The following is a 17,663-nucleotide window of genomic DNA, read 5'->3' as shown; positions in this document are numbered from 1 at the left end:
TAACATATTGTTGGAAGCATCCTCTTTGAATATGTACATATCACCCCACAGAAGAGATTTGCATAAAATGTGGATATGCATATTTGTACGCATGGATACAGATTTAGAAATAGCCACTATAATTTAAATACAGTACATGTTGTCTTATTGAGGAAGGTTGTGAACAGGCGGCCAATATGCCTGCTCAGTTGGCTATCCAGGTACCTTCAAGGCTTCTGCTTTCCTTTCTTAAGGTTCTTCATCTCTAAAATCTGACCAGATATCTCTTCAGATAGAGGACTGTCCTCTGTAAAATGGACACACATGGCGACCCTAACAGGGAAGGTGAAATGGTATTCCTGAGAAATTTCAAACTTTAATCAGAGCATGATGTAGGAATTGTAGGGATGTGTTTCTAATTACTTGGTTAGTATTTTGTTATCTGCTCCAAGGTGGGTAGGTAGGTAGATATTATGCATTGTACATAAAATAAAATAAAATAAATCTGTTGGTTAATTTCATTTTCTTTTACAGATTATTGTGTTTACCATACTTTCCACCCACACCCATATGTACGCTGAATCCAGTATGGGAGTTTTTTCAATGGCCCCACAGAGGTTGGTAATCTACAACTTAATATATTGCTTTATTAAGTACTCTCTGTTGGGAGAGAGGCAGGGGAAATGTGCCCTTGTTAATTCTCCTCAACCTTCCAGCAGCTTTCAATACCAAACCTCTAGGACCACCTCTCTCCATATGAACCTCAAGTCCCCTGCATCATCATCTGAGGCTGCTCTTTGTGTGCCTCTGTAAGAGGTCCAGAGGGGTGCAATACAAGGGTGGGCCTTTTCGGCTGCGGCTCTCCATTTGTGGAATGCTCTCCCCAGGGAGGATGGACTGGAGCCTTCATTATACACCTTTAGACAACAGGTGAAAAGGTTCCTCTTCAACCAAGCCTTTGGCTGATTAATATGTTTGTGGGAAGGGAGGAAGGGGGGATTTTTGTTTTGTTTTGTTCTTGTTTTTATTTTGTGTTTTTATCTTGTATTTTATGCTGTCAACCACCCTGAGATCTGCTGATTAAGGGTGGTATACAAATTTAATTAATAAGAAATTATAATAATAATTAAGAATAAGAATATTGGTCTCTGGTCACTGAAAATAGTTTTGTGCCCCTAGAGTCAGTCATGTTCATGCACCATCAGTCATCATGAAACCTGTATTTATTGTGATGCTCCCTCTCCAACAACACTGGGTCACCAGGCTAGTTTCTGTTAAAAGTTGCTTTATGTTTTTTATTGATTTTTTTATTGCAGATTTGTTTTAAAAAGCAAACAGAGAGAAAAAAAACCCAAACAAAAAATAGGGGGGGGGGGGGGAAAGCAAAATTGTCAACTCACCTTCACAGTGCAATAAGCATCAGTACATACATCTTAATTTACACATACAGATCAAGACAATATATGCCATTCAAATGTCTGAATAGATATCCAGATAAAGTTGATGTTTATAGAACATGCGTTCAAATGCAACAAGGGCATTAAGGTCTGTTTTATAGTAGATGGTGAGTATTTATCTCAGGCCTGAAGTACAAGTTGCTTAGTGACGACAAGAGGTCATAAAATCCATTTTCGTTGTCCTTCCATTAGTCCCCATACTACAGACTATAATTTGAAAGTACACGAGCACCCGCTAATATAAAGGATTTTGCCAATACAAGATGAATACAGATGGCAACTTCAGACCAAAAATGGAGAAATCACTGGACAAGCCCACCTCATATGCCTCTATAAGACATTTCTATCATTACACCTTCATTTATTTCATGCTTAAAAGATTTGTGCCCCATGTTTTGGCCAAAGCTTCCAAGTTAGCTAACAATAAAATGATTTCATTGCAGCATTCAAGGCTTAGCTCATAATTCTCACTACAGACATCTCCACCGGGTAGTAAAGGTGTTTGTGTTTAAACAGAAAGAATAAATCCTGTACCTAAATAAAGCTACAAGGCAGAGTTCTCAGGAATGTTCACTGAAAAATGAAGAAGGCAATCTTTCTTATTTCAGATTTCTGCATCCTACATTACCTGACTTTTCAAACCTGAAAAAGATTTTATTGCACGCTTCATCCCTGGCCATAGTGAGCTATTTTCTTCTCATTTTTGTGGCAAAGAAGTATGGAAATATCCACAACTATCACATCAGACACACTCAGGTATAAATTCAATGTCATATGCCAGAAACTTTGAGAAGATTTTGTTGCACAGGGAGATTAAAGCAATGAGGATTACGTATAATTTCCTGTAGTTTTGCAGGATGACTGCAGAAAGGATGCAGATTTCCAGTTATTACTAGTTCTCTAAGCAAGCTGGGGTGCACACTGGGATATGTTACATGATAATTATAGAATTCATTCACCAGTGTTTGTTTGTTTAATTGATTATTTCGGTCCTCAAGGCAACTCACAATCAAGGCTATTAGAAAGGTATCAAGCAGAAGGCACAACAGATAAAACCATAAAAAGTAGCATGTCCAAAAAAAGGGCGGGATTACATTAAATGCTTGGGTAAATTGGATAGTTTTCACTGTTCCCATGAACAATTTTACCCATGCATTCTCCTTTAAGATTTGTAAATGCATCATACTTCAAAAGAAATTATTTTTTACCACTGTAATCTGATTGTGATTAATTTTTATTTACCTCCTACAGGACTTGATGGCAATTGGGCTATGCAATGTCACCAGTTCATTTTTTAAAAGTTTTGCTGTCAGTTGTGCTCTTTCTACAACTGTTATTCAGGAGAAGACAGGTGGAAAAACTCAGGTGTGTTGGTTGATTGTTGATACCCACCGTTTCTTTTAAACCTCCATTAATAGGATGGGCAATCCAAAACATGTTTAACCAGAAACAAGCTCTACTGAGTTCAATGGAAGTCTGAGTAGGGTTATTGATGAGGGCTTATTTTTTCCTCTGTGGAATGTGGAACTAAAATAGCTTCAGAGTCAACACGTATTGATTTTACATAAACCTATTTAAAATGGAGTGTGGATGTTGTTTATTTAATGAGAATAAATAATGGTGGAATAAAAATGTTCACCTAAAAGACAGCAAAGAAGAGACCAATCTGACTTAAGCTGGAGTTTCACAATTGTAGTAACACCATCAAAAAGGTCCTATCGCTTGTTCTTGCCAGCTACACCTCTCTTGGCTACCTTATTTCCTATATCCTAGTGCCAGATAGTTTAAGACTTTATATGTAACAGTCATCAGCACCTTGAATTGGTCCCAGAAGCAAATTGGTTAACTACTGTATGTGAAAGGTGAAATTGGCACGTCATAATTTTGCTTTTTGAAACTTCTGCTATAGATCCAAGGCTCTATACTATTACATTCTTATCAAATTAATAAAAATACCTATCCACACAAACTGAAATGTCAAGGTTTTAACCTCCATCAAAGTCACCATTTTGAATGTGTTCTCAGTAAGATGGACTGTTGTACCTGATAAAAACTTTGATTTTTTAAACCACTGAACTCAGCACTGGAGCATCAGTTCCAGAACACATTTCTAATGCAGTATTTATTTTTAATTAGCTTGCAGCTCTCATTGGAGTTTCCTTAATGTTGGCAGTTGTGTTAAAGCTGGGAACCTACTTCCAGTACCTTCCTAATGTAAGTTAATGTGAAATGCTATTTCAGTAAACATTGATTCCACACCTTTGACATATTTCTATGGTATTCTATTATATAAAAAGCACATCTTTTGGCCATGTAAATGTTGGCACATTCAATGTGTCACGGTTTTGAGGCTATAGGGAAGATGGCTGTAGCAGATAGGGCAGAATCAAACAAGCAAGGCATGGTCTTTCAGGACCCTGGACAGAGCACCATGGAAGGCACTGGCTCCAACATTCACACACACACACACACACACACACACACACACACACACACAAACACAAGGGAGCAGATTGCTGAGGCCCTATGAGTTGACAGGGGCTTCCTTACTGTTTACCCACCTCCATTATTAAAGGGCCTCTGTTGGCTCCTACAGCATGGGGAAGGTGAGGACTGCACTGAGACTGTCTTCTGAGTCTTTGGAATCTGGCAAAGTCACATCTTCTGACCTTAAAGATCCTGAAGTGGGGGAGAGGCAGCTCCTCCATGTTTTTCTGTCACCTCGCAAGTGGCTGAGAGACTGCAAAGCTACAGTGCTTCCTTGAATAGCTCTCTGGGTCTGTTTCTACCACATGTAGGGAGAAGCAACTCAAGGGATTGTTGGTTTCTCCTGGGATAGCACCATCTTTCCACCTTGGGCAGAACTAGGTTAGTGGAAATACCACCTCTGAAATTACCTGAAAGTGGTAGGAAAATAATAATATGTACACATAATGGTAGAGGCCTTAGAGTTATACAACATGATATATTGATATAGCATTGGCTTGCTAAACAAATAAAACTGTTTGTTCCTACAAAGCCATTTTAAATGAGCTGTGTATCCTTGGCAAAAGAATAGCCAGTTATTGTTGTTTTTTCCACAGGCTGTTGTGGCTGCTATTGTACTGGTCAACATGTTCCCATTTCTTGAAAAATTTATGGATGTCCCTTTCTTGTGGAGGCAAGATAAATATGATTTTGTAAGTGCCGTATGATCCACATGGGGTTGGAGAGGGGAATTAAATGGGGTATCACCTAATGTTACACCACAGCAGCAGAGGTACAATGCCAGTGTAGATGTGCTGTCATACATATATTTGCATGTACAGCTGCTCAAGATGATTTGGAGATCCAGCTAGACAAATTGACAGAGAACTGTTGTCAGATCTCAACATCTCTTTAAAAACAACAACACAGCCATGGGTTGTCCCAGTGTGGATCTGGACCATGGAACTGTGGGAGATGTAACTCTTCCCCCTTGTGACATTTTCCTCAATGCAAACAAAGCTTAGAGGTGTATTTAAGTTTTTCCCGGTGGTGTTAAGTAACCACCTCCCAACCAGGAAACTGTGGTTTAAGGGCTCCCTCCAAACCAGTATATAAAACCAAGATGTGATGCTGGTTTTGGACATTATGTGAAATTGTGGTTTAAAATGCTAGGATAGCTTTTATGAAGCAGTGCATGGGAGGAGGGGTGAGGAGGGAGCACATAGGCACATTACTTATTCTTGGATCAGTTATTGTTTATTAAACCAATCATGACTCTGTAATGTTAACAGTGCATAGATCATTTCGAAGTTCTAGTAGTTTTGAGAACTGTACCCTAAATTCAAACACAGAATCTTCATAGTTTAAATAACCAGTACTTCAGATTTTTTATTCTTTATATACAAAAAACGGCAGAGGGGTGTCTTGTCACATTGACACTGTACTTCGTTTTATCTTCAACTTTGTCCCTGCTAAGTAGCTTATATTGCCCCTATTTCATTTTTCCTTAAAGGGCATTTGGATTGTGACCTTTCTGTCTGTAATCTGTCTTGGTCTGGATATTGGCTTAGGAATTTCTATGGGATTTGCCTTCTTCATAATAAGTGTGCGGTCACACAGGTACTGTCTCCTATGGTAGTGTTGTATTATAGAGCTACAGGCGAGTGTGTGCTGAGAAAGGGAATTATATTGCTACCACAGTATATTAGAAAAGTTTCTAGAACGATGAATTCTATGGGAAGGGGCCACTACTAAGGAGACTGTTGTGATAATTACAAAGAATAGTAGCTGGGTTGTGACATTCTCCATATATTGATGTCAGTTGTGACAGCCTAACAGGATTATTGAAAAGAAAAGAGGAGGATCAAGAGTAGCCATTAGGGTGCCACCACAGAACCTTCCACGGCTACTTGCCAGGATGGTGAGGGTGCAGGGGCTCAGCAATACCAGGATGTGCTAATTGCTGAGTTGGCAGAGTCAATCCAGTGCTCCTGTTGGTGCTCCTATGCTGGCCTGACTTTACCAACAGCCTGTGCCACACCATCCTGGTAAGCAGTAGTGATGCTGCGACTGGGAGGCTGGATCTGCAGTGGTGCTACACCAAAAGCTCTTGAGGAGGAGTGTATCCCATAAATTCAAAGTTAACAAGTGTATGAATTATATATAATTAGATATAATATATAACTATCATTTAGTTAATTACGGTAATTAAAAGTGCCTTCTCTAACTTCCTTAGCTCATTTGTGGCCTCACTCAAGGCATACAACAAATTCTAAAATTCAAGTTTACTGGCCATGAAATAGTATAATGAGTAAAGAAGCAGAGGAGAAGTAAGCAGAGTGCAAAGTGAACTAAAACACAAACTTAGCATCCAGCTGGCCTTACCCTTGAGCAAGCCATGAAGTTCAAATAGTATGCCTGGAATATGCATTGTTCTTCAATGTATATTGTTCTTCAATGCAAAGACTAGTAAAATCCTCTCACCATATATTGGGGTAGCAGGGTGGTGGAAGAGAGAGCACAAGCAACTGGGGCTTGAGACAGCGTGAGCAAGGTCACATACGCTATAAACCTTTGGAGATGGGTGCTTTGGGCAATAATCGCTTTGCCCAAATTGTGGAAGATGCGTAACTTGAAAGGATCTCTTCTTGGGTTCCAGTCAGATAGACTTAACTAAAGAGAAAACACTGTCATGTATTTGTGGTGCTTGCAATGATTTTGAGCAATGATCTAAGGAAAACAGTGAGTGGGTGGAGGGGCAGGAGTTTCTGCAAGCCAACTAGAAAAAATAATAATCACTGTTTTCTTTGATCTGTGCATGGCAAGGGCAAAGAGAGAAAGATGATAAAACACCTTCCCTACAGATATAACTGATGCTCATACAACTTGTGGTCTGGCACTGAGCCTGGAGTAACAATATTGTATGTATTCTTATGGAGAGACATACTGCACATTTGACTAAATGCTCTGTTTCCATACTACAGCAAGATTAGGATCAGATTTTACCTGCTCTTTTCTTATCCACTCTCCATGGAGAGACATGAAAGTAAAAAAGACAATTCAAGGAGAGCTGATGACCATTCCATACTTTAAAACTACATTCAAAGTTGGATAGTTGTCTCTGTCTGTCGTGGTTTCTTTCCTTGGCTAAAGGTTTGGCTCTACTCAATTTTTAAGAAGGCAGTCTAACTTAACATTTTGTTTCAGAATGAAGATGTTGACACTGGGTCAGATTCCAAATACCAATATTTATCGCAGTTTTTCTGACTATGCTGAGGTAAGGGTAGGAGGGAATAAATATTCTTTGCTGTAACCAGTCCCCTTCACTAGCACACTAGCAGCTGACGCATCAGGTTGAATTAATTCCAGGAATGGTGTTGTGTATAATTACCACCTTTATGACTCGTAATGAAGAGCCATACTTGAAAAGACAGTGTTGCAGGAACCCCACAAGCATCTCTGAAAAATACACAGCATAGTGATCCTTCTGACACGATTTAATTAACAACTATAGCTTGGTGACCCTGACATGAGCAATGAAAGCAGATTTGTAGCACAAATGTTGTGTTATATACTCTGTTCAATCTCTGCATGGTCCAAATGTTGTTTTATATGTCTGGCTTCCTCTGGTATTAGATAGTGCAAATTATTCTTCTTTGCAAGGTGGCAGTTTATTAGCAACTAATCTCAATAAAAATGTGAATTATGTAGCCAAATGGTGTCATCCGTGCACAGAAGAAAGGTATTGGTAGGACTGGGAAAAGTTTGCGGAGATAAAAATTAATCCATGGAGCAGGAGGGAAATCGAAAAACAGTTCTGCTGTGATTCTGCATACTTATTGGGCAATGAATGCTGGTGGACTCTTGGGGCTACAGAGGTATTCTGTAAACTGTATTCTGAGAAAGATCGCAGCAGGAATCCTGAACAGGAGCACTGTACACTGCAACATTTTGTTGCAGGTTCCCCTAAGAAAGACTTAAATTTTATTTCTCTTTTTAGGCTATTGAGATTCAGGGGGTGAAAATGTTCCAGTGCTGTGCCTCCATTTCAACTGCAAACATGAAACATTTCAAATCCTACATTTTACATAAGGTAAATGGTGCCCTCCAAATGATTATCAGATAAAGATCCTTCCAAAATTGCACTTTTCTGAATTTTGAGGTGCAGTTCTGCTGTAATGTGCATATACTGGGGAAAATGTGCATTTAATACACATATTAGTGAAAATAATATACAAAAATGCATTCTATTGGAGAATGTTTCTTTGCAAAAATGTGTATATCGGGCAAAGCTGCACACCAAAGTGTGTATTAGGAAAATTATACTAAATGCTTATGAATTTTAATGAGGACTTTGACAACAGCATATAATCATAAACAGATGTGGAAATGTGGAGAACCAAATTTAAAATCGGAAAAAGGAGAAAATGAAAATGACAGGTTTGCCCTCCCTACTCAGAACCTCTGCAGTAGACAAGGCTGGCCATATCTGATAATCTATCCTTCTTTCTATTTCAGATGGACCTGAAGGCTGTGCCACTTGATGAAAATGAAATGAGAGCTTTGATCTCAGTCAGTATGTCTAGCGTTAGACAGAAAAAGGATTTAAATTGTACCTGTGTTTGTGAGCCACCTGAACCATTACCCAGGGTGAGAGATTTCTTTCTTTCTTTGTTTTACATAGAACTCTCTTAGAATTCCCATACAGGGGTCACTTAGACAATTGCTTCCACCTTGCCTAAATCAAAAGCCCACACCTGCCTGGTGTATACATCTACACATCACTCAATGAAAAATACCTAAGCTCTGGTTATCTCTCGCTTGGACTACTGCAGTGCGCTCTATGTGGGGCTACCTTTGAAGGTGACCTGGAAACTACAACAAATCCAGAATGCAGCAGCTAGACTGGTGACTGAGAACAGCTGCTGAGACCACATAACACCAGTCTTGAAACACCTACATTGGCTCCCAGTACGTTTCCGAGCACAATTCAAAGTGTTGGTGCTGACCTTTAAAGCCCTAAACGGCCTCGGCCCAGTATATCTGAAGGAGCGTCTCCACCCCCATCGTTCTACACTGAGGTCCAGCGCCGAGGGCCTTCTGGCGGTTCCCTCACTGCAAGAAGCCAAGTTACAGGGAAGCAGGCAGAGGGCCTTCTCGGTAGTGGCACCCACCCTGTGGAATGCCCTCCCACCAGATGTCAAAGAGAACAACAACTACCAGACTTTTAGAAGACATCTGAAGGCAGCCCTGTTTAGGGAAGCTTTTAATGTTTGATGCCTTACTGTATTTTAATATTTTGTTTGAAGCCTACCAGAGTGGCTGGGGAAGCCCAGCCAGATGGGCGGGGTATAAATAATATATTATTATTATTATTATTATTATTATTATTAGCTCCATTTATCAGTTTATATAAAAGATGGCATTCCTTAGGACCAAACTAGATGTTCAGTGGAGGAATACATGAAGAAGAGATGCCTATCCTACGCTGTGCTTACATGATTTTCTCGAAGTGTAATTGAGCTAATGGCCTCTAATGCAAGCAGACCTCTATTCCCTTGCTGTAGTGGTGGGAGCTGGTCCCACTGTGAGCCATAGAAAAGGCTTTTTGTTGTTGATGCTTCAGTGCAAGCAGAAAGCCTGTATGCTGCAGAGGAATACTTCCTTTCAATCCCTTCTTCTCCTTTAGGTCAACAGGGTGGGTTTTCCATTCCCATCATAAATGCACCAAGGTTTTTATTTTATGCATTTAGACATTTGAGCTTTGGTGGCTTTGCAAACCTACAGCACTCAAACCTATAGGTCAGAATGAAAATTTCACATTAGTTTTTCCATCCAATATCTGGATCAGAATTCCTGTTGAAAATCACCCCACATTAAATGGGACAGGGTCAGATGGATTTCTCATCCAGTTCACAGTTTCTTTTTCTATTGAAATAATTGGGGCTGCTGGACATTAAACTCAGTGCAAGGGTGTTTTTACAAAGATAGTTTCTAAAATTAATATGCTTTTGATAGCACTAAGAGGCATGATTAACAGTGCCTCCCTATGCATATCCACTCAGCAGCAAGGCTCAGTGAGTTCAGTGAAATTTGTGTGTAGGATTGCAGCCTAAATTGAGAATGGCAGAATTCTTGGGTGCGTGAGGGTTCTTCTTGCTTTAGCCAGGCTATGCTAACATATCTTTGTAACACAGGCATAGTTTTCTTAAATGTATTTTAACAGGAGAAAGGGAAAATGCATAAATGAAGCTGAGTATTGTCCTAGCCTGCTCTAGAACCTCATCTCTCCTGTGTTTCTAGGTACCTTACACAGAGAAGCTTCTAAGGCGGGTTCGTACAGCTAATGAGATATCATCTGCTTCTTCTTTGGCATTAATACGCTGGTCAAGAATTGAGAGCAGATACCCTTCTGAGATTCATTACATAGAAAGGGAAACAGGACAGGAGTATGTAAAGAGGAAAGAAGATCTCAACAGGTTATGGTTTTGCTCAAACCCCCCTGTCACGAGATCCACAACTCATTTGCACCCACTTGAATCAGAGACATCCACTTACATGATCCACACCATTATTTTAGACTTCAGTATGGTACACTTTGTAGATCTACAAGCTTCCTATTTGTTACGAGAGGTAAGTTGCCTGAACTATTGCAGCTTAGTGGTTTTTATTTTGCTATAGTATTCATTTAAACTAGTGCTCTCTTGCATTCATGCTCTTATTTTTAAAGGTCCTTTTAAAAAATAATAATATGGGTGGTCATGAACACGTTATACAAGAGCAGAAGCAAGATCAGCTGCAAGCAATGTGGCAAAACTAAGTCTTAGGAGAAACTAGAATGATTCAGATAGCCAGTTTCCTACCCATAATGGTGGTGGTGGGGGGGGAATATTTTAATACAATAGCTTTTCAGTTACTTAAAGGAGGATTGATGTGCAATATGATCCTGCCACATGTTTAAGTCCCAAGCCCACTTACATTCAGCAGGTGAGTTTTTCAGGCTTGCAGGAAATGTCTTGGTAGCCAAATGTTTGATAAGTTTCTTAAGAATTGAATTATTTATAAATGCCAATTACAAAAAAAAAGATGATGGGGAAACTGGGAGCATAACTTGGGCTTCTAGATACAAACGAGAATTGATGTTTGCCAAAAGTGTTAGGATGTAAGTCTGCCTGGATTAAGGATGGGAGGAAGGATTAAAGAACAAAAAAATCCCCCAAACATTAAGAACCACACAGGGGTCAGATCAGATTAAGAACGTAACTGAGTCAGAAGAGAAAGAAAAAAACTCCACAAAACTGAAAAAGCAAGTGCAGTCATATTAGCATGAAGCATTGAAAATGAACGTCCTAAAGCTTAAGAATTGGAAACAACAAAAGGTACTAAAGAGGGGTTGAAAGAAGTTACATCATCAACTTCTGGGTTGGCGGACTGGCTAATGGCGGATTCCCTCCGAGCTCCGGAGGGAATCGGCTTAGCAGGGGGCTGGGTCTTGCCGTGTCGGCGACACGGGGACCCTTAAAAACCACGGGCACGGAGCCCGTGGACATGGTGACTCAGCGGGCACCATAAGCGCCCTCCCGACACGTGAAGGAGTCTTTTTAAAGGCTACGGATCGGGTGCCAGGGAGTGGCGTGGTGCTGTGAGTCCTCCGCTTCCCCTGCCGAGCGAAGCCGCAAGCCATTCTTCGGTCAGCGCTGACTTTTTCCTATTAAATTTGGACTTAAAAGCAAGAACAACAACCCGTGAGTAATTTGAAAACTGGATTACAATATATTTGGCTTTGGATTTGGCACGAGCGGGGGAGCTGAAAAAAAGGAAGTCCGTCTCCCCCCTATTGTAAACAGCTCAAAGCAAGGACCTGTCAACTAAGGTCGCGGGAAGAGCCGCCGGGATTGGATAAAGATACAAATTCCACGGATTTAAAAGGACTAAGTTAATGTGCTGGAGGACTAGAGTTTACTTTATTTGAATTAAGTACCATTCTTCTCAAGCCTGGGAGTAACCCGAGTTAAGAGCCTGCTGAGGATTTATAGAAACCTTTGACAGCTGTCAAACTAGCTGTCAAAGTTGGAAGAATTGAAAGTTGAAACTTTAACCGGTTATATCGTTACAAAATATTGAAAACAAAGAAAGATTGTTATAAACAAATTTGACTTTTGGGTCGGAGGGGAAAAGAACATTAAGTAACCAGAATCCCTCTAGAGGGGATTCTTGGACATTACAAGAATGGAACTAAAACAGGGAATACAGGAAATACGTGCTGACTTGAAAAAGCTGATCTCTCTCGTGGGAAAGTTGTTAGAGATGAATGAAAAAGGCCTTGTTTTGTCTACGAGCCCCTCAAACCCGAAGTTATCTGAAGATATACCAACTGAACTGGAAAAGGACTCGTTGCTCAAAACACAGGCAGCTGGACAAGAAAAAGAACCAAAGATTGAGGAGGAGGAGATATCTGCCAAGCAGGAGGAGCTGAAAGAAGGGATGGCTGAGATGATACAGAAGAAGAGAAAAGAGAACTGGAGACCTGCTAAGAAGAACCTTAAATTGACCAAGGTGAAAGTCGGACTAGTTGGGACATATGGATTTTGGAAACAGTGTTGGAGCACCACCTGTAAACAAGTAGGTCTCATTGGAAGAATCACGGTCAGCACCGTGAAAATACATCTTCGACCCTGGGTGTTAAGCAAGAGAGACTTTCGAAGAAACCGGCTGAAAGGGACTGAGAGAGACTTGCGTGCCTTGGACGTAAGATCACCAGGCTAAAAAGATGGACCAAATGGATTTTGGTTAGGGATGGAAACCGGGGAGGGAAGGGTGGGACCTAACAGTCCGAAGGGGGTCTGTTCTTTCTTTGCTTTAGGAGTATAAAAATTATAGGCTTTTTTAATATTATAAAAATGGGGAATCGGTGGAGGGGAAATAGTGGCAACCTTAGGAAGGGTATATTTTTTCTTTCTTTCTTTTTTTCTTCTCTATATATAGGGCTAAGGTATATATTTTAATAAATGGCTAAGGTATAATAATGAATTAAAGCTTAATTCTATTATAAAAAATTATCTTAATTAAACTAGGGTCAAGTGATTTTAAATAAACTATGTTTTAGGATATTAAGTGGAAAACTTGCTTGAATAAACAATTTGAAGATGGAATACAATAAGGGGAGACGTGGGGAAGTCTTGAAAAGAAGTTAAGGAAAAGGAGTCTAAAAGGTGGAAACCTTTGTTGTTTTTTGTTTTCTTCTCTGGTCTTTTTACTTTTTTCTTACCTCTCTTTTTCTTTTTCTGCTCTGTTATTTGTAACCTTTTGAAAATTTAATAAAGATCATTTAAAAAAAGAAAGAAAGAAAGAAGTTACATCATCAAAGCAATAGTCATTTTGTTGAAAAGATGACTCAGAAAAGAACAAATATCACTGTGGCAAATTGCCCAACAATATATGCATTTCACTAACACAGGTTTTCATATGCACTGTAAACACATTACTGCTCACCTAATGGGCTACAGATTTGACCTTTCTGTTTTTCATGCCTTTCCACCATTTAGTACCCATTCATTCCTCCAGTTATTTGTATACCTGCCTTTCATTATTTGTACACAGCCTTTCATTAAAAAAAAAATACCAAAAGCAAGGGTGGGAAAGCCAAAACCATCTTATCAAATGATTCCTCTGATTACTAGGAAGTAGGGATGTTGGAAGGCATCGTTTTCCATTCTGCTCTGTATTCGTCACATACAGTACTGTGTTCATTCCGCTGCAGTGCTTCTTACACTAAAAAAACTACACCATTTGTCTCTCTGTCTTCTGTAGCAAAATTACTTAACTTACATAATTTATGCATAAATTATGCTATATATGTTATGCCACCCCATTGCAGAGGAAACACAATGCCAAGCGAAGGAAGGAATGTAATCAGTTCCATATTGTTTGCTGGGATGATTTCTATTCTGGATGTGAGACAAATAAGCAAACACTGGCAATTTCTGCTCCCACTCCTGTTTTTGTTGGATTCTCCAACATCCCTACTGGGAAGGGAGGAGTTTGAATCCCCCATCAGGGCTCTGAATTAGGTGGATAAGTTTGAACTTCTCTGCCCACCCCTGCACCATTTCTGCTATAAATTGTTTTGGTGTATGTTCACTGTTGCCAATATTGGTGGCATGCCAGGAAAATTTGCTTGGGATTCGGAATCAGGCCCCAGAACCAGGCGTTAGTCACCCCTGATCTAGAGACTGAAAACATCACCCATTTTAATACATTGTTTCCCTTCTATAGCTGTGTCACGCATTTCAGAATATTGGCATCACACTCCTGATAGCTGCCTGTCATCGTGAGTATAGTCACTGCACTTTTTAAATTAGCAATTTCGGATATTGTTTGTATGATTAATGCTGTTGTAAAGCCACATCATGCTGTTTTGTGTGATTATTCTTTCTTTTTTTTATCTTATAGCCACTGTAATAAGGACCTTTGAAAAGCATGACTTTTTTGACCAGTGTGTTACTAAAGCACGGTTCTTTCCAACCTTACATGACGCAGTACTCTATGCAGTGGAGCCAGAACTCTTGGAAGAGACTGTGCCAGTGGAACCTAGTATTATCCTGCCTGAGGAAGTGTTGGCTGAAGTAACTCTAAATGAGGAAAAGGTATAATAGTTGGTTGAGACCCGTGATCAATGTAATGACCTGACAAATGCTAATCCAGAAAAGCAGTCTGATCATTTCAACTAGGAGTTACATAAATGATTTGTTTCAGTGGCTTTTTTAGCAGTAAAAGATCTTTCAGATGAATTATTAAGCCCAGTAGCATTGAACATTCTATCTGTTTCCTGCAATAGGGAATCAGTCCCAAATATTTTGCTGCTAGGAAAAATAAATTCTCCCCCTTTGTCCTCTACTAACACCTAAATTGTGAGTACTATGTGAAATGCATGGGAGGCGGGTGGCACTGTGGTCTAAACCACGGAGCCTAGGGCTTGCCAATCAGAAGGTTGCGGTTTGAATCCCTGTGTCGGGGTGAGCTCCCGTTGCTCGGTCCCTGCTCCTGCTAACCTAGCAGTTCGAAAGCACGTCAAGTGCAAGTAGATAAAAAGGTACCACTCCGGCGGGAAGGTAAACTGTGTTTCCGTGCGTTGCTCTGGTTCGCCAGAAGCGGCTTAGTCATGCTGGCCACATGACCTGGAAGCTGTACACCAGCTCCCTCGGCCAATAAAGAGAGATGAGCGCCGCAACCCCAGAGTCGTTCACGACTGGACCTAACGGTCAGGGGTCCCTTTACCTTTACCTTTATGTGAAATGCACAAGTGTCAGGGATCCCTGTTAACTAGTGTAATTTTTTGATGGGGGGGGAATGCCCTGAGACCAGCCTCCCGATGGTCTGTCACCCCAGGCACCTTTGGCCCAAGCTGAATCTGACACCAAAGTTTAACTAGGCTGGGACTAATATGCCTGTGGTAATAACCAGCTGACTGTCAACCCTCCCTTCTCTGGTGCAGGTGGGTGTGGTTTGGCTAAAACAGCCTTATGGGCCAATTGGGGAGGCATGGTGGGTCAAAAGTTGCCCACAGGCTTGGATTTCCTCACTCCTGCTTTAGCTATAGTATCTACCTTCTCCCTGGGACCTCACATTTAATTTTTCCGTGCATTTTGGAAGACCAGGGGGCTAACACATGTAGTCACATAATGTTCTGAAGCCTATAAATGCCAGCAGCATTGTTTCCCATTGTCCCTGTCATCATGATGTTCAATATTAGTATGCTGCCCAAGGCTGGCCGTATCATTCACCATCAGGTAAAATTAAGTGCTAATGTCAGTTGATGCTGTGGGTGGAGAGAAGTTGTACAAGTGCAATGTATGTGCAGGGTAAGATACAGTCCTATCACTCAGAAAGTAAGATTTAGCTGCCAGCACAACCAGCCCCTGTGCATGAAATGGGAATGGGAAGGTGTCATCTTATCCTTTGCCTTGGGCTGCAAAGTGTATTGGCCTGACCTTGCGGCTACCAGCCAGCTGCCACAGCCTGATAGCTCCTCCCTCCTGTGCACATGAAATACTCTTGGAAACACTTGGACTAACCGTTCTTGAAATAGCATGGTCACATCCAAATGTGACTAAATGCATGGGCTAAATTTATTGAGTCAGGATTTCACTGCTAGTCCTAACCCCAATATCACCATGTCATTAGGCCCTATCCCTAATGTCTGCATATTCAGCCAAAAGGTTTCTATCTGTACAGTCCTGATGTTGCAGGTCTTCTGAACATGTGGAACATGTAGCATGACCACTTCCCCACCCACTGTGGTTAGTTTACTGGTTTCCCCTTCTTCCACCTCCACCCATTCTTGAGCCCTGCCTGGAAGGGGACATATTCAGGGCAGAAAATGCTTCTGGGCATCAAGCTAGTCTGAGAAGAATATCATAAAAGCAGCCTTTAGGAATCAAGCTGCCTGTTTACTCTGCATTGCCAAAGAGAACCCAAGAGATTTGGACTAATATGCAATTAGTAAGGCACAGATTAGCCGTTGTGTCAACAGGAGTTATTTCTAAGTAAATGTGAAAAAGATGGTAGCTTTCAGAAATTCCCTCCTCTCTGAAGGTTGCCTGTGGTCTTTTAACAGGACAGACTGAGCATCTTTATTTTAGCTTCCTCAGCTAAATTTCAAGTTTGCGGAGTTATGGCTTTCTGCAACGGTGCATGGCCATGGGGACTCCTACGAACATATAAGATGTAGTACCTATTTGGCAACCAATCGGATGGACCAGCAACATTAACTGGGAATATAATATATATATAGGCATTGTGCATTTTTGTGTGTTTCAGGATAGGAGTCAACACTCAGGGAGGAGTCCTCATTCAGATAGGAGGAGCATGCAGTCCAATGGGAACAGAGAAACTACCTCAATCAAAAGTGCACGGAGCGAAACTTACATTGATGAGCCCATATCAGATCTTTTCCGCACTTATTCTCTCCAGAGTGATATAGAGGCACTCCCTCAGCTTGAAACATCTCCCATTGAGGAAGATGAAGATGATCAAGACTGGGATGGAAAATGGAAATATAACAGTGATGTCTAAATTATGAGATCTATTAGAATTAGCTACATAAAAAAATGGTGCATATGTGACATGATTCAGGTCTGTACTGCTCCTTTTTGAAATTCTGCATTTAAATTAATGTTGTTAAAATAGCTAACCATTTTTCCCCAGATATTGCTGAAGGAAATGTTGTTGTACATACAGAGCAGATCAGAAACACATTGAGAAAGAGTGAGAGAAATGAAATTAACTATGACACTTAGAACCATTAATTAAATTGTTTAATTTCCAAAGCTTTTGAGCATTTTGCCATGTGTTATTGTTGAGTGCCTTTTCACAAAAAAGACTCTCTACTTTTAGTCTCCGGAATGTCTAGAAAAGGAACTGTCTTGTAAGAAGCTGTGCTGCTGAGAAACCTTAACTAACCCTCCATTAGAGCCTATTTTGAACAACTGAATGAGCAAAAGAGAAGCCATGAAAGACCCATTGGTGGCCAAATAACAGTACCATGTTTCTCCTCTGCTGGCAATAGCAGTGGATTCTAAGGGTGTGCACCAGATTCATTCAGACCAATCCCAAACTGAGCCGGGGTGCCTTAAGATTTAGGACTTGTCAAAGGTGAAACAGAATCTGTACGAGGCCGCACAGCTTTGGCAATGCAGTGAAAATCTCTGGTTAGCGCAATGGTGGATCTGGAGTTCTTTTGAGAGACAGCCGTGTAATCTC

At 40.6% G+C, this 17,663-nt stretch overlaps 1 protein-coding gene across 5 annotated transcripts in view; it reads left to right on the top strand.

Annotated features, from left to right (window-relative positions):
- The window catches only part of SLC26A8 (solute carrier family 26 member 8), a 34,903-nt gene extending 17,673 nt beyond the window's left edge, over window positions 1–17,230 (top strand). For all 5 annotated transcript variants that reach the window (XM_079982293.1, XM_079982291.1, XM_079982294.1 and 2 more), the window contains 13 exons: window positions 514–596; window positions 2,045–2,192; window positions 2,688–2,801; window positions 3,573–3,650; window positions 4,520–4,615; window positions 5,416–5,522; window positions 7,110–7,179; window positions 7,903–7,995; window positions 8,421–8,552; window positions 10,206–10,535; window positions 14,178–14,232; window positions 14,355–14,548; window positions 16,722–17,230. In XM_079982293.1, the coding sequence (XP_079838419.1) occupies window positions 514–596; window positions 2,045–2,192; window positions 2,688–2,801; window positions 3,573–3,650; window positions 4,520–4,615; window positions 5,416–5,522; window positions 7,110–7,179; window positions 7,903–7,995; window positions 8,421–8,552; window positions 10,206–10,535; window positions 14,178–14,232; window positions 14,355–14,548; window positions 16,722–16,976 (1,755 nt within the window). In that variant the 3' untranslated portion in view covers window positions 16,977–17,230. The remainder of the gene's footprint in view (window positions 1–513; window positions 597–2,044; window positions 2,193–2,687; window positions 2,802–3,572; window positions 3,651–4,519; window positions 4,616–5,415; window positions 5,523–7,109; window positions 7,180–7,902; window positions 7,996–8,420; window positions 8,553–10,205; window positions 10,536–14,177; window positions 14,233–14,354; window positions 14,549–16,721) is intronic.
- The last annotated feature ends 433 nt before the right edge of the window (window positions 17,231–17,663 follow it).

Source organism: Podarcis cretensis (assembly GCF_951804945.1).
Source record: "Podarcis cretensis genome assembly, chromosome: 6".
Lineage (NCBI taxonomy): Eukaryota > Metazoa > Chordata > Lepidosauria > Squamata > Lacertidae > Podarcis > Podarcis cretensis.
This window is presented reverse-complemented; position numbering and strand designations above follow the sequence as displayed.